The 27733-nt window shown below is 45.9% G+C and overlaps 1 protein-coding gene across 2 annotated transcripts; it reads right to left on the bottom strand.

Annotated features, from left to right (window-relative positions):
• Nucleotides 1-4740: 4740 nt before the first annotated feature.
• LOC136762467 (meiosis-specific coiled-coil domain-containing protein MEIOC) lies at nucleotides 4741-23087 on the bottom strand. 2 transcript variants are annotated; one of them, XM_066716240.1, is made up of 8 exons: nucleotides 22866-23087; nucleotides 20086-20217; nucleotides 19617-19786; nucleotides 19267-19368; nucleotides 17040-18894; nucleotides 16425-16559; nucleotides 14940-15120; nucleotides 4741-13798 (listed from the first exon to the last, which is right to left on the bottom strand). In XM_066716240.1, the coding sequence occupies exons 1-8, from the start codon at nucleotides 22920-22922 to the stop codon at nucleotides 13494-13496; spliced, it is 2937 nt and encodes a 978-aa protein (XP_066572337.1). In that variant the 5' UTR covers nucleotides 22923-23087; the 3' UTR covers nucleotides 4741-13493. The 2 variants fall into 2 exon arrangements, with proteins under 2 accessions (XP_066572337.1, XP_066572338.1); XM_066716241.1 differs by lacking the exon at nucleotides 22866-23087 and adding an exon at nucleotides 21854-22249.
• Between the last annotated feature and the right edge of the window lie 4646 nt (nucleotides 23088-27733).

Raw genomic sequence — 27733 nt, 5'->3', positions numbered from 1 at the left:
CAGCGCCCTGTCTGTCGGGTATGGAGGCTGTTTCGGCTGCTCCTCTCTGCCCCCTGCGCTGCTGCGGACCGCTGACGTCACTGGAGGGGTGCAGCCCCTCTTCCAAAATAGCGAGGCCTGTCAGTGCACGTCAGACTGTGAGTAAACAGTGAGTCCACTACTCCATGCATGGTGCTCGCACAGATACAATGTATCTGTTGTGTTTCTTTAGTGTTAGTGACTTTGTATCCATTTGTATTAGTTGTCAATGTCTGATCATTCTCGCAGACTGATTGCGATGTGCGATCAATAATACAAAATATTCTGCGCTGTACAGTCAGGAAACGGAGTCAGATGCCCCAACTAACCCCCACACTGCCCCACGCCCCTCTCAGCAGCCCTGTGCCTCAGTGCAGCACTTAATCCACTGCCCTGGGTCAAGAATAATTAAACGGCATTGAAGGCACTGGACGCATGCCCAGAGCACCCAGCCAAATTAATTACGGTGAATGTGCTCCGCTTCACTTTACAGACTCATCAGCTTTAACTTGGCAGACGAGTCTCAATAAGACTTAAGGCGGCTCTTACTGTGGCATAAATCAGTGCGTTAGATCTGCTCTGTGTGGGACGCACCGATGGAAAGAGTCCAGTTCTCTGCGGGAAACCAACGCAGTCAGTGGATGGAGGGTCGCAAGAGCAGACCCATTCCCGGAGCAGCCTTCAATATGTGGTCATGGGTGCCGCATTGTGAGAGGGTAGCTGTATTTTGGGCAGATGCTAATTGACTGATTGAACCCCAGAATGTCAGGGATGTCTCCATATTGGCCAGTCAATCAATTAGCAATCCAAACAGATTCCCTATTTATCCAGTTCATGACGAATGGTGTACCAACAGTACAAAGCAAGAAAGGTTGTGTAGTTTTCAGGTCTAGCTTGCACACTTTGTAACTTATTATTATTATAAATAGCCACTCATGAAAATTGAGACATCATACCAGGGCTATTGGTCATTTGCTCACAGGTCTGGTTCGGGTGGCAGATCATTTCTCCCTCTCAGCTGTCCCTCTCTACGTTGGGCTCCATCATTTGTGCTTCTCCTGTTCCTATCACAGAACCTGGCACATGGATGTCTTGTTGTTTAACTTGGTACCCTTGCCTTATTTCCTTACCTTATTTCTGTGTTCAGTGAAATATGTAGATGATTCTTTGTCATGATGTTGCATGTTAGTGATTGTTAAACCATGCAAATCACATAGGATAAAGGAGTCTGCTAAATATGATGAAGATGATGATGATTATTAATAATAATGTTGTGGAATTGTCCCCAACTACAGCCAGTATTGTGTTTCATGATGCCTAAATGCTAATTTCCTGTAAGCACAGATTTCACTGATCAAGAAAAAATGCTTTATAAATGAATCTGGCTTCCTGCAGAATAAACACTGCATGTCTCTCTAAATGAATGTCAGGGGGAACGCCATCCATTCCTCAGATAAACAACAACTGTCCCCCTCGCCGGCAGGTGGTGTTAGGCAGGCCCGGGTTGACCAGCTCCATTGCTAGAAACAAGGAGATTCTGATTGGGGCGGTGGGGGGGCGGGGAAAGTGTTTCCTTTGCTTGTGTGTCCAACTCCATCGAAGCCATGATCCACAGTACATAAGGGAAACAGGCACTGTTCAAATTGTGGGATGTTGCTGGAAACTTTAAACTCAACCCTCCCCCCCGGGGGCCACTAATGGTATCTACATCTTCTGCTGCTCCTAACCCCCTTTGACGGACAGCAGCAGGTACCTGGGCTCTTATAATAAGCCCATGAAACTGAATCGCTGTGTAATCCAGGCGTGATATCTCTCTCTGCGGAACGCGGGGCGCCTTTGAAGTTACCGGTGAACTCGTCTCCCAATTCTGATATTTAACGCCAACCCCGACAAAAACCACCCCGCCGAGCCCCACGCCGGCTTCATAAAATGGCTGGTGCTTCTAGAGACATGTAGGATTAGTCCGGAGCCCGGAATAACGGGTGCCAGTCTTTGTGTGTTGGTAATGGCATGACCACAGGATCTTTTAAGTGTGGCCTGACAGGTCTTCAGACTCGAGCTTCGGGCTCCTGGGCATCTCAGTACCGGGCCACGCAGGCCAGGCCTCGGCCGGTCGACACAGCACAAGGTCATGAGCTCTGAAACTGTGTTATAGGCAGAGGACCAACAGCAGAGATAAGGGGAAACAGGCTAGTTAAGGTGGGACAGGTATGTCAGACATGTTCAATAACTCAGACGGAAACATCTTTGTTGTTGTTGCATAAAAAATAACAAAACAAAAAAAATCATACATCAGTATTCTGTCTTGATAGAAACAGCTTTTTAAAATGTATTTATTCATTTATTCAGGCAGATACAGATACTAATGTAATCTGCACTGTAGGTAAAAAAATAATAAAATAAACAGACAAATCTGCCCTTTTCTTGATGGCTCTCTGCGGTGGGTCCCCTGCTGACAGACCCGCCTCCCCATCAGCCCCTCACTGTGGGCGGCGAGAGGCTGTCACCACTGCTGCCACAATGAAAACCATTATGCTAATGGTGATCACCGATCGGGGATGCAGCCGCAGGACAATTGTGTGTGTGTGTGTGTGTGATTGCATGCTCCATCTCTGATTGTAGACACACACACCACACCAGTTTGCTTTATATCCAAATGCTAAGGATGCCTACTCTCTAGGAAGTATAGAAACATGCTCAGGGAATACCAAAGCCCAGTGATTTTCTACTGAACCATGATCTCCCCACACCCCCAACTCCAGGAGTTAAGGATAGTAAAAATATTATTGTCCGTGCAAGAGCTGGATAAAAAAAAAGGATGTAGATTATTTTTGAGGTATGTGTGTGGAGGTGACAGACAAATGCAGTCCAGTGTGTTGTGAGGAACTCATGAACAGGTACAACTGTCTGTCACGCCACATGTAACACAAATGAGGCGAGTGGTTGTGCAGGCATGTGAGGCATGACATGCGTACGACACAACAGCGTCAGTCAACTCCACAGCGAGTCATGTAGTTGGGTATCTTTTGTGTTCTCCAGGGTGCGTTTGCGAGTCTCTATGCCTGCATCTTTCTGCCCTGTGTGTGAGAGTATGTGCGTCTCTTGCATACGCCAATCGTTCGACAGTCAGCCCCAGGCAGATCGAGGGCCGCTGAGCTCCGGCCCGGCCGGCCCTGCTCACTCTCTCACTCACACACCTGTCGCGTCGCTCAGCTGCCAGAGCGTTTCAATGATCCAGCACATTTCTGCTCCTCCGGCATCTCTGACCTTCGCCCGTCATCTGCCTTTGAAGAGAAGAATATGACCAGTCCGTCCCCTCCCCCCTTGTCTAAACCGATTTTCTGGAAGAGGGAGAAGGGGGCCTGGTCTTCATCACACGGGGAAATTGAGGCTAAAAGGCGGTGATCTCTGCTGTAGGACTATTTCGGTGCCGTGATCTCCGACACATTCCTGTATTGTCTGTACCCGTCTCGGACTCTGTCGAGCGATCTTTGGAGACTTGTTTGGTAAGAGCGCTGCGCCCCGAAAGAAATTAAGCTGAATTAAGGTGCCTTCAGCTCCCCAAGGTCAGTGTGGAAGCATGCTGGGAAGGCTGGCTAAATATCAACAGGCGATTCCTAACTGGGGTACAAAGAGGAGAGAGAACCCCCTTTTCTAATTAGTCAACTAAAACAAATGGGTGTAAGAGAGCCGTTGCGCTATTCCAGGTATGGGGTGGGCTTTCATTTTAATTCAGCCTGCCTGTGTAAGTGAGGATTAAATCAGAAAAGCCACCAGAATAAATAAATAAATAAATAAATAAATAAAATGAATAAAGTAATTTGCCAGGCAGGAACTCTACACGCTTGTTTATCTCAAATAATCCCCCCTTCGCCCTCGACGGACGCCAGCTCCGCTTCTCGGGTATCTCCGTAACGCTCAACAACCTGAACCCTGCTGGGACTCCCCGGACAGCCGGTCACACACTTGTGCTTCCAGACTCCTCTTCTTGTTCGCAGGCCTAGGTAGGATGTGTCCCGGCCACACCGTCCTGGCCCACGCTCGGCTACAGCACAGCACCGGGCTCGGTTCCCCATTTGACAATGTGCTCGGCAAAAACGCCGGTCCCACTTTTAATACCAGCCCGTGGAATCGTCTTGATTGTATTACTGCACTTTTGTAATGATCTAAAATGCTTCTTGTGTAAAGTCGCCTGGAAAAGGGTGTCTGCTAAGAAATACATAATAATAATATTATTATTATTAATAATAATAAATAGACATCCCAATACAATGGTTTCAGGAAGTGCCCATTTGAACAGAATTCGACTATTTTGAGGGCAATTTGATCGATTTGTTCATCTTGCAACATCTTTAAAAACCTACATGTAAAAGTAAATTACTTATTCTTGAAAGTTAAAATAACCTGTCAAATGAATCGATGACAGACCAACCCGGAGCTGTACAGGACTGGGTCATATATTAAAAGGGTGCAACCTCGAGTCCAAGTCGCAGTGTCTGTGGACTGTCACCAGACCCAGGCGGTGAGGAGGAGAACTGTAAATCTTTTCTGCACCTTCTGGTAAACATCCTCCCCGTCCCTGTAAACACACCCTTAACCCCCCCCAGAACATGACTGAACGGAGTCAAGTGCAGCTGTACTTTAACACAAAACACAGCTTGTACTTTAACACAAGTTTTCAGTGCCAAGTGGACACAGTAACTAAAGAGGCTGTGAAACCAGTAACATCAAAGTAATAACTTTATTATTGTTATTATTTTGTCAGTAATGTGCTAAATTTATTTTAAACATCATTAACATTTGTTTGCTTTTCTTTATTTGTTTTAGTTTTAATGCATCTCTGAGATACCATAAAATAATTATTTAAAAAAAAACTAAATAAAACAAACTTCAGCACTTGAAAGTCCTCGTGGATCGATGGACAAGCTTCATACAGTTGACCGGCAAGGCAGATTCCCAACAGTACCAGTACAAAACATTACAGCAAATTCTCACAGCTCTCCAGATTTAAACAGAAGGTTATAGGTCATAATTAAACCAGAAACAGAAATGAAATCATCTAATGATGCGCAAGGCCGAGACCAGATCAATAGCATTCATTTTGTTTCATCTACTCTACAATCAGTGTCTGTGATATTTGCCCCCTGAATTGCTTAAGAAAATACATTAAGTAGAAAAAATAAATTTAATAAAACTTTACCGTCAAGCTTTACTAAACAAACTGATCGATGCAATATCTTTTCTTGGCATTTGTTATTTTCATTTTTAGAGGGGGAAAAAAAAAACTCATTTTTGTGGGTGTATTTTGGCATAAGAAAATTAAAAAAGATATGGGGCTTTGTAACCTTTCACACCATCAGAGTTTCTCATTCGCTCTCTGCAAAGAAGCTGGGGGAATTAAACCAAAAGTGCACAGTAAAATCACAGTGCTTTCAAATCGGGACCTTTACTGGAACAGTACATCGATAGAAAGACCAGCTACCAGCAGAACAGCTTATTGTCATTAGATCAGCATGTTATACGTCACTCCAGTTTGTAGACTGGCCATCTGTGGCACACGTACAGTATATCGGTTCGAAATTTAACCCACACACACTTTCAACCGAAAGCTTGAAAAACCGCCTTGGATTTAGGTGCTTTATTATAAAACATTTGGTTAATCTCTACATGGTTGGCTTTCATTGACTCTAATCTTCAGTTTAATGTGTTACTTTCTTGACGGGACAGACTGGCGACGCATCCCGCTTCTCACTTAAGACTCTCGAGATCTGTAGACGAAGTGTTTAGGCACCACGACAGCACCAGAGAGAGCACTGCAATGTTCACGGACACGCACAGGTCTCCGCCTCATGATGACGCAACGTGCAGAGATCGATTTCGGCCTGGTACATTCCTCAGATATTTCAACAGGAATGCCATAAACAGGAACCCAAAACCACCCCAACTGCCCCCCAAAAAAACAGCACTGACTAAGGTTTACATTATTGAAATGCCAGGATTAAAACTTCCAAAACAAGCATATAGTTTAAAAAAAAACAGAGGGCATTGGATTTACACGCACTCACACTCACGCACAGTACACAGTACTTGGTAGATTTGAAATTCAACGTCTATAATCATTATAGTGGCGTCTGTTGTACAGGAATCAGCAGATTCAATGATTTGGTCTCACCAGCTCCCCCTACCGAGCAACATTTACATTACTCTGGGTTTCCCACCAAGTTATATAGCTTCTCAAACCTCAGAGAGTAACACAGAGCGCACCGTGAAGTCCTTGTGTGGCCCGTAACCCTCTTCTGTTCTCTAAAGTGTACACTTTTTGGGACAGGTTGACCAACGCATGACAACAACCAAATACAACACAAAGAAGAGCGGTCTTGCTCCATGACACTTCTAAATAAACATCCCAGAAAGAAGTGTCCATATCTGAAATGTTAGCTGCGTTACAATTCTCACTAGGAGTGCTGGAGCTCCTGTAGTTTATTTCAGTAACTTACAATAAACTTTCTCCTCCTCCTCGATCCTGCAACTACAACGTTCTTGTGCTTAGCTTATTCAAATCTTTGGAGTAGTCCGAGAGGCTCTTTTATATCTGTACAAAGGGATTGAGATCTTGTAAAATTGTGAATATTTAAACTTAAATTATCAAAAGTATGGGACAGATGACAGGTTTAAATAAATGTAGGAGAAACACGCAAGCACAGAAGGACAGCGTCTCTCACTGCCCAGCTGGCAGTTGAGAAGCCTGTTCTGCTAACCTGCACGTTGCCACAGTGACCGGAGACAAAGGTGAAGGAAACCCTTTGGAATCGTAGCTGATTCGCAACATTATTATTTCTCTGTTTGAGTCACAGTGCCACCTACTGCCCATTACAGCGTGTTTCAATGCAATAAGCAAACCTCCTCTGCTCTCACGGCCACTTGCTCGGTAACATCATTACCAGTCCTTTTGAAAACATCACCCACGCTTCCTGGTAGGAGGGGTTTTCGGTCCACAGACCCACCAAAACCGCGGTCACAGCAAAGGCTGAAACAAAGCCACTCTACGCAGATCAACAATACAAATCAATACTGTTATGGGTTTTACCAAACTGAGATTGGGGGAAGGTCTCAACACACACACACACACACACACAAACAAACAAGAATATTCTACATTTCCAAAAGAGAAAAAAATATTCCTTAAAAGACCTTTTGCAAACTACTGATATTGTCAGGGCGATGGATGCTATGAATCCGAGACGTACTAGCAGGACAAGCTACACAGTCATAGTGTACAGCAAAGGCACAGCAGCAGCACAACACACATCTTTAGACATGCTACTCTAGAGCCACACGGCTGTCGCAAAGCAAAACATCCCTTTACTGACCCACAACATAGAGAGCTGCTACTGGGTTCAAGGAGCACAATATGGGATTGTTAGGCACTAAGAAGATTTCATTCGCCACCGTGCTCCGTTTATTCTCCATACCTCTTACTGTTTCACTTTTACAGTCCTGACACTTTGCAGACAACAGGGTTTCCCCAGGACATGGGCCGGCCCAGACTTCAGAGCCAGCATCGGTACAAGCTGCAGGAACAATCGGTACATTCGTTTGCCCTAAGCTCTCTTATATTTAAGCCTTGTTTGTTAGTATGTTTTTATAAGAGCTGAAGCACAAAAGTAACTGTGATATTGGTTTAGTTCAATTCTAAGAGCTCACATACATTCAGTCACTTTTTATGATGATTCTAAAAGCACAATTCTGCATTCGCTGTTCTGCAATGAATTAATACAATTGGAAGTGCGATTTGGATGTCATACCCTTGTCTTTAATTAAGCACTTGAGTCCTATTGGTCATCAGGGCTGAGAAGCAGCTGTCAGGGTGTTAAAATGAGTTTTCTTCAGCCACACGTCATAATTCAGACTGAATGGACTGGTCTTGATTCTTGACGATTAAGCTTTAAGGCTGAATTAAGGCTGAATTCTGCACATATGGATTATCAAGTTTTGAGAAAAGCAGGATACAATTTATATTTTCATTTTTATATTTATATATTTAAATCATTGCTAACAATAGATGTTAGTAAGACTTTTCTGGGGAACCCATGTCAACACAACGACAGACTTTTCAGCAGAGGTCATATTCTTGTCAGCTGCAGGAAAAAGCATTGGATTTAATTAATCTCTTAAAATGTCCCTTTCTGGTACCCTCAGAAGTCTGCAAAGTGCGGCCGCAAACGCATGGGAATCTGTACGGACACATTCCTGTTGCCTGCAACTACAAACTACAAACATCTTAAAAGGCTGTGAATTCCACAAATTAATAGAACAAAAACAACAAAACAATGGTTGTAAATTCACTGTGATACACTAGATACACACGCTTATAAACATTTGTGGTCTTCAAAAGTCAATATTATTGCATAAAATACATTCCATGCCAGTTTAAAATCTGCCATTAAATGCCGATTAACCTGAAATAAAAAAATACCTGTTAGTGGGCTGATATGTCAGGGGTTAAGAAAACGCCACTAAACACCTTCCCTAGAGACTGCACCTCATTTTGAAAACAAAGTATACAATAAATCATAATAAAAACACAGACAACTTGCATTGTTTGTTCATAAAATAAAAAGCTTCTTTTAGACTACGGTCTACCTGTACTCATTTCACATTACAGTGTATTGTAGCTAAGAGATGTACTGGATTTCAGTCTATCCCACCTCTACAGGTCAGGACACAGGTCTCAAATCACACCTCGAATACAAGCAAAGACATTCTTACAAAAAAAAAAGCTTCATTGTGAAATTAAGTACTGCAACATCGAACTGAAGTAAAAACCACAGCCTCCAAGCAACAGAAGGTCAAAGAAAGTGCTATCGACTGGTTTTATTGAACACAAGGACAGTCATCTGCCCAAACACCCCCCCAATGGGTTCACAACAATGCAAACTGAAATTCTGCTCATCGTATATGCACAGCTCAGAGAGCAAGTGGCCAAGACCGATCCAAACACGGTTTGCAGACGCCCCGTCCTGCAACTTAAAATCTCTCCACACAACTGCAGAACACATTCTTCCCCCTGCACTTCCATTAGAAAACATAACTTTTTCTCATTGTAATAAGAAAAAGTCTGAATGGTCCCTGTGCCCTGGTCAACAGCACTGCAGTCCAGTAAACGTCATCTGTACCTCATGAGATAGAGAACAGCAACTTGGAAGGAAATAGCTGTGAACTTTAAAGCTCCACATTAAAACACGTTTATATGCATCCTATACTCAATTTCACCTGGTGCTACATTTCAAATAACCTTCCAACGGGAACATTCGGGCTTAAGCTCCCCTCAACTGATGGCAGGAAAAAACTAAACTGGTGTAAAAGAGAAATGTCCAGATCTCAATCTGCTAGACCCAAACAGCAAAAACTGTCACAAACAATTAAGTAAAATTCATGTTTCAAGGGAATGTGGAGCTTACAGATTTAGTGTCACACAAATAATGTGTTATTCCACCTGGTCACTAACATGAGAGCGAGAGAGAGAACACGTTACTGTGCCATCTTCCATGTCAGAAAACTCACAAGAGATTAACAACGCCTTCATGGGCACTTAGTCAAAGCTTCACATTTGATCTAATTTACAGAGGGGTAAAGTAAATGGTCTGCTGAATGCTTATTGGGACTATTTGCAACACTGATAAAAACTTATACAATGAGTAATGCAACCATATTGCCTGATATGAATGATATAAGACTGCAGCTCCAATTGCCTACAGGTTGAGGCCACGACCCCCGAAACAAATAAACACCCCAATAAACACTATCCCAGTTCGACAACGCCTGTTTTTCATTCAGGCCATCTTCAATGTGCTCATGTTCAATCCTTTAGCATTTATCCATGTTCGATACTTCAGGGTTTACCCAACAATTTATCTCGGACGTTTCTGTAAAAGCAGTGAACACATTTCATTTCTCTCGCTCAATTTCAAATATCAAAAGTATAACCTGGAGTTTGTGAGAAAAAGCGAGCCCACTATATTACATCGCCTCCTTTATGTAAAACCCCAATTTGTCTCGTGTTCAGTAACTACTGGGGAAGTCTGCAAACGGGACTCTTGTTTCCAGTGGGCTTTCCTGACCTCTGACCACAGTAACCCTAATGCCTGTTATCACATGCATTTAAAAGAAGGCCAATAGTCAACTACAGAAATAAGTACTTTATATAAAGTAAAACCATCATGCTACATGTATACTATACTTTCTCCTAACACACACCAAACCGCTGAACTGTTTTAAAAAACAAAATGAAGACACAATCAATCAAAACGAGAAGGAAATTAACAAAACCGCAAAAGTCACAATTTTAAATAATTAACCGTAACATATACTGAGTAAAAAGAAAGGTGTAGAATATAGTATGCACAGTTCTTCACCGTTTTGGGAAAAATATTAAAAGGCACATTTACCATAATACAATCCACTCCAAACTGATTAAAATTAATTCTTTCCAATTCTCTTTACCGTAACACATACCGAACACATCAATACAGAACTTCCTGATCTACAGACCCTTTACATTCATAGAGAACTACACAAAACAACCGCTGTGGCTACAAAACAATATATAAAAATCAATGTAAACACATTCTAAGTTTAATGCACAAGCAAATCAACATTTTATTTTATACACAACTTGCGATAAAAACACAACTGTTTTAACTTAATTTCAGAAGGAAATAAAACACAAATTAAGATCCTATGGCACACTAAATGTATTGAATCAAATCAAATCAATATATTCCAGTTTAATTAAGAAACTCAAATTAGACCCTCTGGGATTTGTTTACCTGTAACCTGCTGCGTATGAGATTTAAATCAATGTCCAGTTTATAGATGGTCTGATTTGTTCCCCTCTCATTACAAAGTGGTAGTGGTTCAGTTTACACAGGTTTGTATCTCAGAGTCAACATGATGCAGAAGTAAATGCTCAATGTTCAGACCATCTATAAAATCAACACAGATGTGCGACAGAATCCACCTCATCATAAACTCGTTTATAATGATAAACTCCAATGCACAGTCCAGACACTTTGTTCTGGGACAGATGCCTTAAGCTACAGTGAAAATGAGGTAGATACAACTAATCAAATGATCTACAGAAATAGGAAACGTAAAAGTGCAAAGAGATATCAAAACTCAATAGCTGTCCGAGTTCGATTCATTTCAGGCGAACGTGAAACTATAACGGCACATTAACAGACGCACATATTCTCTGATCTGGACACACACGAGCAGTTTGGATACCGATATCAATGGATTATTCAATAGGTAGTTTATTCATTGACATAAACGAATAGTTATTTGGGATAACGCAGCGTACAGATTAATAAACCCAGAGGATCGTTCTCCGCTTGTTTGTTGTAGTGAAATATTTAGACTGTTATTTCTCCTGATTTACTCCCTGCGACATTATTGTTTTTCAAAGTTAAAATTGCGCAGGACCCCTCTTTCGACATCCCACTTTTAAATGCATTTGAACTGCAAGTATTGACTGGAACTATTATTCGAACTACATGCATCAACAGTTTACAAGCGGCCCCCACCCTGGTCCTGCACAAGATCGCAGGGTCTTTGGGTTTCCGGTCCACCGGAGATCTAAACCGAACCAATCGAACTAATCTTCCCGGTTTGGAGAGTCTCGGTCCCTTGGAGAGAGCTGAAAACCCCAGACACGGGCGCCTCCGGGACAGGACATGGGGCCTTCACTCACATCAAAACATACAAAACATCTAAATGCATTACACAATTGTTGAAGTGTTAAAAGTCTTCAATACAGTATTGACATGTGCGATAGAAATGTCGGACCTGTTAAACATTTAGTTTTTTCCTGATCTCAAATTTGCTTTTTTTCTTTAAAGTTATTTGTTCTACATTCACGATGCGTGTTTTAAGACATAAATCTCTAGTGATTGTCTAAGCCGAAGTCCAAAGACTAATTGACTAGCTTTGATATATATATATTTAAATATACTGCTACATTTGAAAATAAAATTAAACAAACTTATTAATAACAACCAGTTCAACAATAATAGCTTTGGTAACTTAGTATAGTTAGCTTTGTGAAAACACCTTGCACACATAACCCAAAAACTAAATATTTAATATACATTTCCTGAGTAAATATCGTTAAATCTGATCTAACAGGAAGGTTTTGAGTAACTAAATGCATTAAACATTACACTACATTTAAATAAACAATTTAAATCATTAAAATAAATATGGAATGCTTTTGAAAATTATAATTCCCTTAATGTCATAAAATATAGATTTAAGTGCATACTAAGTTCAGATTTACTTATATTTAGCCACCAAAAGGTGTTAGTATGTCAAAATACTAATCCTGAGAAACAGCTCTTCTAACATTTAAAGTAATACCACGTGTAAGTCAATAAAAATACAATTCAAACAACTCGGTATCGATCTTCTGCTACGGCTTTAAAAGCTCTTCTGTAGTCGAGACATTCGCACTGAACAAAGGCTACCTGCAACTTAGCCCACTGCATCATGGGAAATGTCACTTAATACACCCAAAAGATCGGGAGAGGAAAACAGTTCTGCAGTTGCTTGGAAGGACTAACAGGCTACAGAAAAGTGCAACATGAATATAAATGCATTTAGTAAACAACAACAACACAACAAACTACTGAAATGTGATCAGGAGTAACATTCAGGGTACGAGAGATTGCAGACACCTTGTTTTTGGCACTTGACGGTGGGCTGAGCATGGAGAACTGCACCCTACAATACGGCGCGGTCTTTGGATGTAGGGGAACTCGCGGAGGCTAGCAGCGATCTAACTGCCGGCCTCCATCCCTCGCTTTTTAACACTGCGGAAGAAGACTTGCTAAGAAACGTATATAGAAGGAAAGTAAAGAGAGTTGAACCCATGACCCGCTCCAGAGCAACTGACAGAACTGCGATCCCACCCCCAACCACGATCGCTACAGGAGTTACACCGACTTGTTATTTTTAGTTATTAGTCACTTCTGCTGTTTAGAGAAAAAAAACAATCTACAATAGACACCATGGAAGTATGAACTACTGGAGAAGGTGAAGATAACTGACCATGTTAAGAGCGGTCCTTACAGCAGGTGATTCAGCAGTAAGGAGCACGCCCTAACCTCCCCATAATAGCACCTTGGGGGAAGAAAAAGAACATAAAGAACTATTGTAAATTGTAAACGGAGCGAACACAGAGACGGACAGGAAACGGAGACACCAATTGTGCGACACGGAGTGGACCTGGCGGAGCGACGGCACGACGTCTGTACCTCGAGCTGCAGGACAGGCGTCTCCCAAAGACCCTTTCACACCAGGAGGCACGACATGCACCTCCCACCTCTCACCTCCTCCTTGTGTGTGTGTGTTTACGATTGTTCTAGATAACCAGGAGATTTCCCATGATGCACCGCCAGATCCCAAGCCCACAGGTGTCACTCGCCGGACACCCTGGAATCCTGCTCTCCCTGGCCCTCCCTGCCTGGCCCCGGACGCTCCTCCTCCGTTCTCTCCGGCTGCAGCTCCGCTCTCAGGGGCGTCTCGTCGCCCCCCCGGCCCTGCACCTCTCCCTCGACGGGGTTGCACAGCTCCCGCAGCGCCCTCTCCAGCTCCGCCTGCCTGGCTGGCGCCCCCACGCTACTCTTGGGCAGGGTCATCTGCAGGGCGCACCACAGGGCTGTGCGGGCTTTACGGGTGATCCCGCCCAGCTCCTTGATGGCCGCCGCGAGGGCCAGGACATCTGGGGAAGAGACGGCACACTTACACTTACACACTTTTCACACATGAGAGCACACAATATCAATCACTTCACAATGGGTCTCTATACCGTCTCGCTACATCCAACGCTACATCTCAGACCTGCATATTGTGCTGGACCTGCCGTCCACTACCGAAAGACAGGTTTAACCTGAATCGTATCGGGCGAGTCTGTACGATACCAAATTACTAAAATAGGTGACTCAGCTGATACAATCTCAGCAGCACAGGCTATTCAGAGGGACTTAGATAACATTCAGTTGTGGGCCGACACCTGGCAGATGAAATTCAATGTGGACAAGCAGGTAACAAACATGTCCACTATAATTACACTATGGGAGGAATAGAACTAGATGAAGTAACGCATGAGAAAGACCTAGGAGTCTATGTGGACTCCTCACTTTCTCCATCCAAACAATGTGGGGAAGCAATAAAAAAGGCAAACACGATGCTAGGGTATATTGTCAAAAGTGTAGAATTGAGAACAAGGGCAGTGATGTTCAGACTGTACAATGCACTAGTTAGAGCTCATCTGGATGCTGTGGACAGTTCTGGGCTCCACACTTCAAGAAAGATATCGCTGCTCTAGAGGCAGTTCAGAGGAGAGCAACCAGACTTATTCCAGGTCTGAAGGGAAAGTCCTACTGAGAGACTGAGGACCTGAACCTTTTCACCCTGGAACAGAGGAGACTACGTGGGGACTTGATCCAAGTCTTCAAAATCATGAAAGGCATCGACCACATCAAACCAGAGGAGCTTTTCCAGATCAGCAGGGACACACGCACCCGGGACACAAATGGAAATTGGGCTTCAAGGCATTCAAGACAGAAAACAGGAGACACTTCTTCACACAGAAAGGCGTCACAATCTGAACAAACTCCCCAGCGATGTGGCTGAAGAGACAATGTGGGAACATTCAAAAACAGACTGGATAGGATCCTTGATCACTTAGTTATTAATGGACACCAAACGAGCACGATGGGGCGAACGGCCTCTTTTCCATTGCCCACTTTCTTATGTAGTGTTCAGCACTACATTTCAAGTTCGAAACTCTGTGCAGAAGGATGAGTCGATATGCTCCGGACTAGCACAGCAGAGACGTGTGGCCATGGTGGCGATCCTACCTTTGTCGTCGTTATACCGCGGGGCCCCCTGCCTCTGCCGGTTGGCCGCGTTCACGATCTCGTCCTTGCGGCGTGCCTGGGTGACCTGGATGAACTCGAAGTGCCGCTCCAGAGTGGTCGATATGTTGGCGTGGACGGGGGCACCGCGCAGGCGTTCCATCTTCCCGATCAGCGTTAGCACCTGAGAATAGACAAATTGTGAAACTGAGAGCTTGTGGACAGAACGGGGTTTGGCGTACATTTCGGGGAACCTCTTGTATTGCTCTCGATAACGGTGCCTCGTTACCAACCCCCCCCCCCCCCCCCCAATATACACTACCGGTCAAAAACACCTCACTTTATCCAGTTTTTATTGAAATGTACACAGTTGAATGTCTCAGTGTACTCTGAAATTAAAGCATAGAACAAATACACAATTGGAGATAATAAAGAAATCATGGAATCGTTTTAACAAAATGTAACCCCTTAAGCTGACAAACCCCTCTGGTACCCTTGAAAGGCGGCAAATCCATGTGCTTCTCTTTAATCCCATGTGTGCTCTTCACTGGTGTGTTGTTTGCCAAGTGTTTGGTATCCCATGAAAGTTGGGACTCGGTGTGAAGCATTCTCTGATGTGAAAAATTTGATTTTCATACGTAATCCCCCGTATTTACGCCCCCCCGAAATGGGGGAGAGAGGGGATACGTGGTCCGAGTAGGAATACAATCTCAGAAAATATTGACAATCGTGACATATTCTGGAACCAGAGTCTACTGATCAAAACAAGACCATCTATGTGTTGGTAGAAGCAACACACACCCGTAGAGAGCTCAACATGTCAAGATGGAAAACTCTGTTTACATTATACTAATACACAGCGATTTTACATCACTGGATCTGAACTTCTCTGTGTTTGATAGAACATCAAATAATATATACTGGATTAATCATTAGGTTGTTCTGATAAAACCATGCATATTTGCAAAGAAATGTGATCGAAACTGAGTGATCTCTGACGTCTGAATGGGACCCCCCCGGGTCAGACTGCGCATTTACCCCCGGGCTCTGTATGACGGCGGGGACACGGACACTGTAATCGGATGTGTTTGAGAATGAAACGCACTTGGTAGTCAAGAGAATAAGCTTTCAAACGATGTGCACATTGTAGGAATAGTGTAACTTCTATGCACAGGAGCTGCGTGCAACACTGCCAAATACTGCTTAAGAGGGTGTAGTAACACAGTATATAACTCTGAAATTTACATTATCTTTCAGTTTTTGGAAACCTAAACTTTTTTTCTTTTTTTTTTACCTCTGGCCATTTACCGCTTACCTTTGTACCATTTCAGGTTATTCACCGGACATGAACTGAGGGGTGTTCTAAAACATTTGACCGGCAGTGTATGTCTAAGTCATGCACTTGTGTGTGTGTGTGTGCACGTGTGCGTGTGCGTGCGTGCATCTGTGTGTGTGTCGCCGGAGTTAGCGGACACAGATCTCACTCACCCGGGCCTGCTCTCTCAGCTGGTCCACAATGAGCCGGTCCACTCGGGAGGGGTTGGCTGGCAGGCGAGGGATGGGAGTGTTGTTCGAGCTGGACACCCGTTTTCCCGGAAAGTTTCGTGCCAGGTCCGCCTCAGTCTGAGGAGGAAGTCACAATGAGAGAGAGTGGAATCAGTGGAGCTGCGGGTTCCAAACACCTGTCCCTATCTAAGCACCTATCTGGCAGATATACTTGCAGTACAAGATGGTTAGAGCCCCGCTGAGTGGATCACCCTGCTTGTGACTAAAATGAACAGGGGTAACGAAGCTGAATAATGCAGTAATGCGTCCGTCACACATCCCCCCCAGCCATTTATCCGTCTGTGTGGAGTGGATCACGACAGGCAGTCTGATATGCGACGGGTTACTGTATACATATATATTTATATAGATCGATTGGTTTGCATTTCTTTTAACAGGCTCTTGTGCATTGTGTGGCCCGTACTGTACGAGAACGGCAAGTCGCCCTGGGAAAAGACGTTTGCTAAGACGACAACGAGCAAATCCTCCACACAACAGGCCTTGTGTCGCCCTGCCACCCCCGATCTGCACGCACCGCCGGGCAGGGCTTTACTGTACCTTCTTGCGCTCCTTCTCCAGCGCCCTCCACTGCTCGTAGCACACCTCCAACTGCGTGTGCAGCTCGTTGGCCGGGCCGCTGCGGTTCCTCATGGGCCGGTACTTGTTGAAAGGGGGAGGGAAGCCGAAATAGGGGGGGGGCACGTCTCCACAGAACACCTCACCAACGAAGGGGCTCAGGCGGCCAAAGTCCTCATACTGCAGGAGGTCCATGAGGTCAGGGAAGGGGAACCCGGAGGGGGGGAACGGGAAACCACCCCCGCCGCCCCCGCCGCCCCCCCCGCTGCCGCTGTGGGGGCTGAACTGGGAGAAGCCGTGGCTCCGCTTCAGGTCCGACATCCCGAGGGGGAAGGGCGGCAGGAACTGGGAGTTGACATAGTCGGACACGTGGCCCCCATCCGGGTCCTGCTTCCTGCGGTAGCTGTTGTACTGTTGGCGGCCGGGGCCTCCATACTGGGGCGGAGGGAACCAGTGGTTGTTATTGTTGTGGTTGTGGTTGTTCTTCCTCGCAGCCTTCCTGTCATCGCGGCTCTCCCAGCAGGGCCGGCCACGGTGCGGGTAGCCTCGGTCTGGCTCTTCCCCCGGAGAAGTCTGGGCCGGCGGGGGCCCCCAGTTGCTGGGAAAGCCGGACTGGTTGCCATACGGGTGCTCTTTGGTCGCTGCCGGGTCTAGTCTGGAGTGGCCGCCAGGCGGGCTCTGATTCGTGTGTTCGGACCCTGCGTTTCCTGGCCAGCACCCAGGGCGGATCTCTCCCGGTTTGCCCCTCCGTTCCGTTTTCCCACCTGGAGACACCGGGGACGTCTGCGAGGAATACGGCGGTGGGTGGAAAAGGCCGACGGGGTTTTCACTCGAGAGGTTGGGCACACCCGAGAGGGAAACCTGCAGGCTGCCCACCGAGCTCTTCTGCCCCCCGTACCGCGAGGCCGGCTTCCCCGATGGGCTCAGCATACCCCCGTCAGACCACACGGGCCCGTTCTTCGCTGGCTGCGGGTAGTCCCCATTCTGGAGCATGGCACTCATGGCCCGGGCAAAGTCAGAAGGCAGATCCAATGCCCCGGGCAGGACCTGATCGCTGGGTTTCCGCGAGGGAAGATACGCATCTTGAGCGCCAAGGTTGAGATCGGGAGGCGGCTGCCAGCTCCTGCCCCCGCTCAGCTTGCTGCGCTGCTGACCGAAGTAGTGCCGAGGTGGGGGGAAGGACTTCTTCAGAGACAAGGGGGAGTTATAGTCCTCGTACCCCTGGAAGGAGTGTTGCCTCCGCGGCGGCACCTGCGCCCAGCTGTCCCCGGCGGACGGGCCGCTCAGATCCGCGCAGAAGCCTCCGGGATCCGCGGGCCCACCCTGACCGGAGAACTTCTCTCGGCCCTGCTCCGCTCTGAACTGCATCCGCCCGTTGCTGCCATTGCTGCGGTTGGGAGACGCGAATGCGCTGAAATCCCCCAGCCCTTTCTCATAGCCGCCGGCCTGCAGGCTCTCCTTCCCGCACTCCCGCCGGCACGGGTCGAACCCCTTCTCGCCACAGCCGAAGTCCTCCCGGTGCACGAAAGAATTGCCCTTGTACACGGGCTCCTCGGCGTAGGAGCACTTCGCAAAGCGAGAGGACTGAGGGCCAGCGGGGCCGTCGGGCTCCTTCTTGCCGTCACAGAGCCAGGAGTCCACGAGGCTGAGGCCCTGGAAACCCTGATACAGGCTCTCCGTGTGGTTCTCCGGCATCTTCTGCACGCGGTCTTGATAGAAGCCGTTCACGTCCGAGAAATCCGAGGAGCCGTTTCTCCCGAGCTTGGTCTTCTCCGGGTGGTGCGCGTAACCATCGCTCTCCGCCGGCCACGAGGGGAACAACTTGGAGGACGAATTCCTACAGGGAAGAGATTTTAGATTAATTTAAAACTAAATGATGTAGAACTGTGTGCATGTGTGTTACCCATGTGTTGCATGTCTAGTCTGTGTCATGTGTGTGTCTGTGTACATTTCCCTAAAGAAGTCTGCAAGTTTAATCTAAGAATTATATTTAAGTTTCTATGAGCATAAGCGACATTATTGAAAACAGAGACACGAGAGAGTGCTGTATCCTTCAGCGCTGATAACTACAGCAACACCAAGAGAGTTCTGACTTTCCAAAGAACAGACTGACCTTTGACAACAGCCAAAGATTTTATACAACAACAGGTTTTGGGAATAACGCTTTGATGATACACATCTAACAATCTCCTCCCGTTACAAAACTCACCAATCAGCGAGATGTTCTGATCCATTCGGCTCCTCCAGGATGCTGGAGACCAGTCCAAATAGATCCGGGCCATTTCCAGAATAGGAGAGGTTAACCTGGGGCCTAGATACATCAGAGAAAGCAGAACTGAAAGAAAACCCAATTTCCACAAGGAAACACAATAATTTGGCTGCGTGAATAAAATAACACAAACGTCACTGTATTAAATATACACAGGTAACAGCACTTGGATTATTACAATAATTTGTCTCCCAATTCCATTTTCCTCTCATTGACAGAAAAGCACCTCCATGGACTTCACTGACGTCCACTGCCCTTCACACGTGTTATGCGTTGTTTTCTCTCATTACCTGGGTCGACCACCATCTGGAAAGGCAGCGTAGGGCTTGGCGTCATCGGTGAACACGGACCAGCGGTTGTAGAGCAGTGCTGGGTCCAGGGTGGAGGCCGAGCCCCTGAGGCCACTCAGCGAGGCGGGGGGAAGCAACTGTGTGTCCATCCTTGCCTTCTTCAAGTTGATCTTTAGTGGGAGGTGAAAACATAATGAAAGCATTAAGTTAAAATGTAATTTTGAAGGTAATCTGCAATTACACTCAATTAAGGAGCTAAAAAGGAGTCCGATATATATCTGCAAAAACCTAAGCTGATCTATGTATGCAAGAAAAAAAAAAAAAAAGACTCCCAGCACATACTGAAGACACAGGATTTCTCGGGAGAGGGTGGCGCAAACCGCAGAAATCAGAGACCTAGAGAAGTGTTTACACAAGCACAGGGAGAGCACACACACCCCCCGCCATCATGCTCTCTCTTATAAGTCACCTGTGGCTTGTAGTGGCTGAAAGAGAAACTCCCATTGGACATCTTCTCGTGAAAACCGTACGGCGATCCGGACTCCAGACGCGTACCATTGCAGTGTTCATGAGGATCCAGATTCTTCAACACAGAGACCCTCTGCTCGGGGAAAATTAGGTTTTCAGTTCACCAAGAGTGGAAACGATTAAAAAACAAATGTGAAGTGCACAAAGAAAGTAAGTATTTTTTCAGGCCATGATGGGAGAAACAGGAAGTATCTAGGAGGAGAAGATGAATCTGCTAGTCTTGCCCATTAGATATTCCAAGACCGATGCAGAGCAGACAGCGGCTGACACCAGCAGCCTGTGACAATGGACCAGTAACCAAACACGAGGCGAAATATCTACACACTGAGGGCACTGGAGAAAGAGAGAGAGCAAGAGAGGGAGGGAGGGAGGAAGAGAGAGAGAGAGAGAGAGAGAGAGGGACAGACTGCAGCACTGTTTAAGAGTCTGCATTCAATTAATCTGTAGTACAGGTCCCTAGAACAAAGCTCTATAGTTGCATTACATTTTTGAATACAGTTTTCCGTGGTCATGCATTACTCTCATTAGCACTAAACTGTGCTGATACACTTCATATTAACAAGACGGTGAAACTGAGTTACAGTGTCACCACCGAAACCACACAGCGGTTTACAGAATAACCAACAAAAGCTGTGAAAACAGTCACTTTGACTTCACACTAATTCACTATTATAGCCTCGGAGAAAAACGACTAATTAAGTTGATTAAGTAATTATACAGCAATACATCATAAGTGACCATGAACAGTTAAGGGGCACGTACTTACACACACGTATCTACATTTCAAAAGCACAGAAAGTACAATGTTTCGTTTTGAAGCTGTATAGCAGCCACTGCGTGTGGCGTCACTGTGGCGCACCCTGCGAGGAGTGCTGTGCCCGGCTGTCATGGGATACCCAGTTGCCAGTGCCACAGTGCTGCGGGGGGACAGCCCCCCGGTGCCACCCACTCACTCCCTGTGCGGAGCCTGCCCCGCTGCTCAGTGCGGTGATCAAGCACTTGTTTACTGGCGACCCTTTTCTGACCCCGCTTTGCAAGCACACATCCGCGCTTGTATTTACTAAATCTTAAATACATGTAATATAATCACAGCTACCGAGTGCGGCGTGACCCTGCAGCGACCTATCTGCACTATCCAACTGTAGTTGCTTTGTTGTTCCTGTTTGATAGGAGTTCAGTGAGGAAAGTTATGCATTTTATCCAGAAATGCACTGCTGCACATTCCGCGCCCCACTTGCACAAGACGACCAGCATCAGCGGGTCCCCTTTCTTCACAGACCACCGCAAAACACGGATCAGAAAGACAGACTGGATGCCGACGCTCTGCATTAACACAAGAGTTGTCACTTTTCTTAGGAAAAAAAGCCGCACACGAACACCCTGTTGCATGCAGCTTTAACAGCGGGTCTCTCGGCCTGCTCTCTCGCTGCGACACCTGACGGCCGGCTTTCAATGCGTGCGTTTAACAGGCCGTGCGGGGCGCGCGGGGCGCGCGGGGACCCACGCTGTCACGCCCAGCTCGCGCTGCCGAGCACAACACGCCAGCGACACGCGCGACACGCATATGGACACTTGAGCTGCGTGGAGATACGACCTGCAGTCGATCCATAAATAAGCATGAATGGGTCCCGTGTGCCGTTCGGTCGAGCAGAAAACCGCGCTGGCCCTGTCTCGCCGTGGCACGCTGCCCCGCGGCCGGTGTCACTTACTGCCCTCACTGGCCGCTCGTCCGGGCGCGATACGGCGACGCTGCTGGCTCCCCTCTACACGGAGCTGCAAACGCGATCCGCCATTAGTTCTGCACATTCGAGACGGTTCACAGGAAATGCACTTTCACTGCTGACATGGGAAGCAGGAAATGCACTCGCTTTGGGATGGAAAACAACCCCAGCTGCTGCTGTGTCGCCAGGGCTTCAGACAACCAGCGCGGTGTGCGTCGCTGTCAGGGTCTCCGCACACTTTCCGTCCAGTGACGTCTCCAGCACAGCGCGACTGCGCAAAGCGCAGACAGTCAGCGTCAGTTTAAACTCGCTTTCTTAGTTTATTACCTCCTTCAGCGCGCACGACACAGTGCGGTCCAACCTGCGGCAGAAAAGCACTTGCAATTCATGACAACTAAACATGCATGGAAATGTGTTTTTCACCCAGATTACACCCTTTCGATCCGAGTTTCAATACAACCGCAGAGCAGACCCGCCCCACGGCAGGCAGCTGGACCGCTGTCCCCTTCCCCTGTGACCAGTCACCTGCAGCCAAGGGCCGGTCAGTACCCACAGCCTCCTCCACACCCGGATCCCTCCATTAGCGAAATGCCTTTTCACAAAGAAAACAAATAGCACGCACTTTTCACCACCACAGGGTCAGAACCAGGGATTTTCTATAGGATGTGACACAGTAAAACAGATTCAGACGAGCAGAGCAGCCGCGTCAACAAGCCCACGAACAGAAACAAACCATGCCGGGGCATGATGGGAAGCATCAGTCACCACAAAACGGAAATCCCTCTAAATACAATATTTTATTTATATTATATACCTGTGTGTGTGTGTGTGAGAGAGAGAGAGAGGGATGAATAAGCCTCCCAATTCAACAAAGGACATTTTATACTTTCAATAATATTATAGATTAATACTATGCCATAATACATACTGAGAATAAAATACTTTTAAAGAATATATTTTAAAATGCCATGTCCTAGTTTCTGGAGACGCACGGGCTTACCTGTCCGTGTCTGGGTGCAGCGGGCGCCAGTAATGGACACGTATTCTTGGTCACCATGTCTCTCAGGGCTCACTGAGCTGGACGCCTGTGTTTAGTTTAATTGTATTAATTGCGCCGCTGCGCTTCTCCGCGGGGCTTGACTGACAGCTGAGCCCGGGCCCTCTCCCTGCACCGGCTTCCCGCCGCGTACACACACCGCCGACCGACCAATCAGCGCCTTCGGAGGTGACAACGCGACCAATCAGCGCCTTCGGAGATGAAAACAAAAGAGCGTCACCTCCTCCGTGCCGCGGCCCGTTGAACCAATCAGAAGCGTCCATGACCCGGAACCGAGACAAGCCTCGTGACAAAGAAGTGACCCTGAGCTGTCCAATCAGAGCTCGAGTCTGTTCGCGGGGGCGGGGTCGCCGTTTTGGGTTCAGCCAATGGGATCGCAGGAACGGGGGGCCGCCCAAACAGTCAGGGCGTCGCACACAACACAGTGGGCTCCATGGCAACGGTCACCTTGGCAACAACGGCCGCCTGGCGGGGCTCGCGCGCTTGCTGGCGCACCGTGGAGGCGAGTGACGTCACTCAAACAGGAGTTGCGCAGATGCGAAGGAAGCGCGCCACTTTATTCCCGCAATCGCTTCCTTGCAAACGGCCAACAAATGGTGGAAAAAAAGACCAGAGCCTGCCTGCTTTGTGAGCACCGCGCTCGTTTTCCAGCTTCTGCCAGTTACAGACAGCAGTGGCAGCCATGGATCATTTCTGAGCACCTGATGGGAATTACATGTGCCCTTACTGAGCACGTAGCTGTACGCGTATATGAACTAGAGCACTTGAACAGTTATAGTTTTACTACAACGGTTTCGTTATCTGCCCCCCCCATTTAATGATGTGTATCCCTAGGCTCTGAATCTATAGACAAGGCCTTGGATGAGTCTTGCACCCAAGGACAGCAGACCCGTGAATGATCTGATGTGTCAGTCGCAAAGCAAAGTCTGCAATGCACCATGCAAACACACATGGAACAAAGCAGCTGATACTGTGTTGCTTTGTATAATATTTCACAACCGACTACCACGTTAGCATCATCGAAACGGCATTTAGGGCACCTGTTGACCTAAGCGCCACCTAAGTTGAACCCACGTTAAACAGGAAATCCGTCACAGCACACTGTAAAGAAAATAAGCAAGGCAACCAAGATGTAAAGTGTGAAATCATTTTTATTTCTATTCAACAGAGCATAGTATGTTACCGTCACCAAACCAAACTAATTTCAGTACATAAGACTGACCGTTGTTCAGGTTGTTTAAATGCTAAACCAAGAATTAAATTAAACCCATATTACAAAGAGCAAAACAATAAATCATATAAATCAAATAAGAAAACTTGTTTTAAAGATACATATAAAACATTCAAAGAGTCAATAAAATAATGCAATATAATGTAATTACTCTTATACTATAAAGTTCCAAATCAATGTGGATTTTCCCCCATTTCTGTATGACTAATAAAATGGTTATAATCCTGGGAAGAAATGGAGAAAGAGCAATATAATAAATATCAGCAAAGGCTAGACAGAGGGAAATTGGTTCCCAAGAGAGACTTTTTAAAAGTGACCACTCTTATCCCAAATGTCAGAAATTATACAGGCAGCCCATAGCACACCCAGCTCTTTCCACACTATGCCAGGAACAGCATCCTTTAACCATGACAGTTAAGAAAGATTTAATGATAAGGGGTCTGGGTGCTGTAACCTTGGAGCCTCAGATGGTGATGCTGTTTTCTATGTGGCCAGAGTACATGTACTCATAAGGGAAGTCCTGATTACGCGATCTCTCGTCGATCTGCTTCTGTATTTCCTCCAGCCGTGTATTGAACTTCTTTATCAGATTCTCCATTCTTGGATTACGTTCAAGTTCTGGTGAATACTTCCCCAATTTCACCTGTAAGACAGTGATTTCTGTAAGTCAAAGCAAATGAAGTAATCTCTTCCATGCACACTTAGGAACTGTCAAACTCCTGAACATCCCCCCCTTTTGATTGGTCTTAATATGAACATGAATACATCAACTGCTATCACATTGATCAAGGCAAACTCTGAAGCAATTCTGTTAATGAACAACCCCCTAGTAGAAGTCTGCAGTGACCCATGATATGTTCCATTTTAAAGAAATTCACAATTTTGTACGTGTTTTAGCTCACTTTCTCTGTATGCGCAGCACCACTACTAGGCTACTAGGTTTCAAAATGAGGTTATGTAAATAATGTGATGTAGTTGCGGCCCTAGACTCTGTCCACAGGATGTTGTTCCAGAACTGTACAGGGTTCTTTCCATAGTTTTTGGCAAACTCTAATCTGGTCTGTTTCCTGTTTCCATCTTGTGGTAAACCCTCTGTATTTACTCTGGTGAAGTCTTCTCTTGATTGCTGACTTTAACACAGATACGCCTACCTCCTGGAGGGTGTTCTTGATCTGGACAACTGCTGTGAAGGGGTTTTTCTTCACCAGGGAAATAATTCTTCGGTCATCAACCACAGTGGTTTTCTGTGGTCTTCCGGGCCTTCTGGTGATGAATATGGGTTCCAGACTTCAGGCAGTAAAGGATTTGCAACCAAGTATTGAAACTCACCATTTAATTCATGATTTATTTATTTATGTATTTTGTGCATCTAATTAGGAATGGACATCAAGATATGCCTGATCATTGTTTGAATGGCTGCAGGTGAGAGAGGGGGGGAGAGTGTTGTAAAACTGCAAATACAGGAGAAAAGGGAGAGCCACAGGGAAAACAAGAGCTGTATTGTTTGGATGGGGGGTTAAATGCTGTGCGTGAGTAACCTGGCTGCTATGTTCTCGTGTGCCAGATGCTTAGTCCTCTCACCTGACAAATAACTATCGGTGTCCTGAAAATACTTACAGCCCACTATGTTTTAATCTTCGTCAATAACGTTTTAAAAGATACTAATGGAGAAATTTTGCCTGGGTGGTGAGGACTCTCAGCGCCTGCTCCACACAGCCACACCAGCAGGGACAAATCCTCGATGACAAAATACCGGTTCCCAGATTTGGGGGGGTATGTGCGCACTACCAAGCTCAGAGAGGGATGACATCACTATCAAGCTCATTCACAATAGGTCCAGTTGTGTACACACACACACACACACACACACACTCGATTTCCACAGGACCCTTGAGAAGACCCATATGTACTGATTCACAGTGTTGGTGTCTGCATGTATTTGTCCATACTCACAAAGTCAGCGGTGGTTTGACTGAGGAACCGAGACACAGCCATGCCCTCCAGAGTAACACGAAGGTCTGGGAGGGTGTTAATAATGTAAACCTCAGTCACATCCTCCTTGTACTTGGGTGGAGCTTGTCTCATTGTCGTTGGTCCATTGGGCATCCATGCATAGGTATCGTACTGTGCAAAATAAAAGGGGACAGTTACCGAAGACCAGAGGCATGTGTGGGTTTATTTGATTCCCAGCTGTGGTTCTTTCTTGTGCCAGCCCATGTAATATGTAATATTTTTGTAAAGATAGACAGATAGAAGGCACATGGTTCATGGCATTATATAAATCATTCCTGGTCAAATCCCAATCCACCATATTTGATTAGATTACACTCATGCTGGTCACAGATAGACATTTTAGGTTAGGGAGTCTCGGATCTTGCAAACAACTATCATCTCTGTCCGGAGAAGTGAGATGTTTTTATTATTAGTAAAACTGCTTTCATTCTTTCCTGTCATACAGTATACTCATGTCATTTTCACTGCTCTGTATATTTTTAGCACATATCTTTACTGGTGTGTTTTCTTTCTGAATTATTCTCAACCAGGTTTTAAGACGTCTCGACTGAATGGCACTTTACAAATAAAGCTGGGCTGAGCAATTGAATAGGATCATGGTTAGGAACTTGGTGGCCTCTTCCATAGTTTGCAAAGTTGACGGGCATCCTGTTGATTGTAGAAATGTGATGGAAAATAAGGTTAATGTTCATTGAAGATCTGCTCGAACAGAACCCAGCTACTGTAGTCTGACATTTATGCATTAAGACAATGTATTAATTTACACTCACCTAAAGGATTATTAGGAACACCTGTTCAATTTCTCATTAATCCAATTATCTAACCAACCAATCACATGGCAGTTGCTTCAATGCATTTAGGGGTGTGGTCCTGGTCAAGACAATCTCCTGAACTCCAAACTGAATGTCTGAATGGGAAAGAAAGGTGATTTAAGCAATTTTGAGCGTGGCATGGTTGTTGGTGCCAGACGGGCCGGTCTGAGTATTTCACAATCTGCTCAGTTACTGGGGTTTTCACGCACAACCATTTCTAGGGTTTACAAAGAATGGTGTGAAAAGGGAAAAACATCCAGTATGCGGCAGTCCTGTGGGCGAAAATGCCTTGTTGATCCTAGAGGTCAGAGGAGAATGGGCCGACTGATTCAAGCTGATAGAAGAGCAACTTTGACTGAAATAACCACTCGTTACAACCGAGGTATGCAGCAAAGCATTTGTGAAGCCACAACACGTACAACCTTGAGGCGGATGGGCTACAACAGCAGAAGACCCCACCGGGTACCACTCATCTCCACTACAAATAGGAAAAAGAGGCTACAATTTGCACAAGCTTACCAAAATTGGACAGTTGAAGACTGGAAAAATGTTGCCTGGTCTGATGAGTCTCGATTTCTGTTGAGACATTCAGATGGTAGAGTCAGAATTTGGCGTAAACAGAATGAGAACATGAATCCATCATGCCTTGTTACCACTGTGCAGGCTGGTGGTGGTGGTGTAATGGTGTGGGGGGATGTTTTCTTGGCACACTTTAGGCCCCTTAGTGCCAATTGGGCATCGTTTAAATGCCACGG

Source organism: Amia ocellicauda, chromosome 2, assembly GCF_036373705.1.
Source record: "Amia ocellicauda isolate fAmiCal2 chromosome 2, fAmiCal2.hap1, whole genome shotgun sequence".
Lineage (NCBI taxonomy): Eukaryota > Metazoa > Chordata > Actinopteri > Amiiformes > Amiidae > Amia > Amia ocellicauda.
Note: the sequence above shows the minus strand (reverse complement) of the source record. Positions and strands in the feature narration are given on the sequence as shown.

What these genes read in the sequence shown, in the direction of transcription:
- LOC136762467 (XM_066716240.1), bottom strand. Translation starts at nt 22,922, where the DNA reads ATGGTGACCAAGAATACGTGTCCATTACTGGCGCCCGCTGCACCCAGA. An exon ending in TCAGAACATCTCGCTGATTG is followed by an intron (nt 18,895 to 19,266) that starts GTGAGTTTTGTA and finishes TCTTCCCTGTAG; the next exon opens with GAATTCGTCCTCCAAGTTGT. An exon ending in AGCTGAGAGAGCAGGCCCGG is followed by an intron (nt 15,121 to 16,424) that starts GTGAGTGAGATC and finishes GTCTATTCTCAG; the next exon opens with GTGCTAACGCTGATCGGGAA.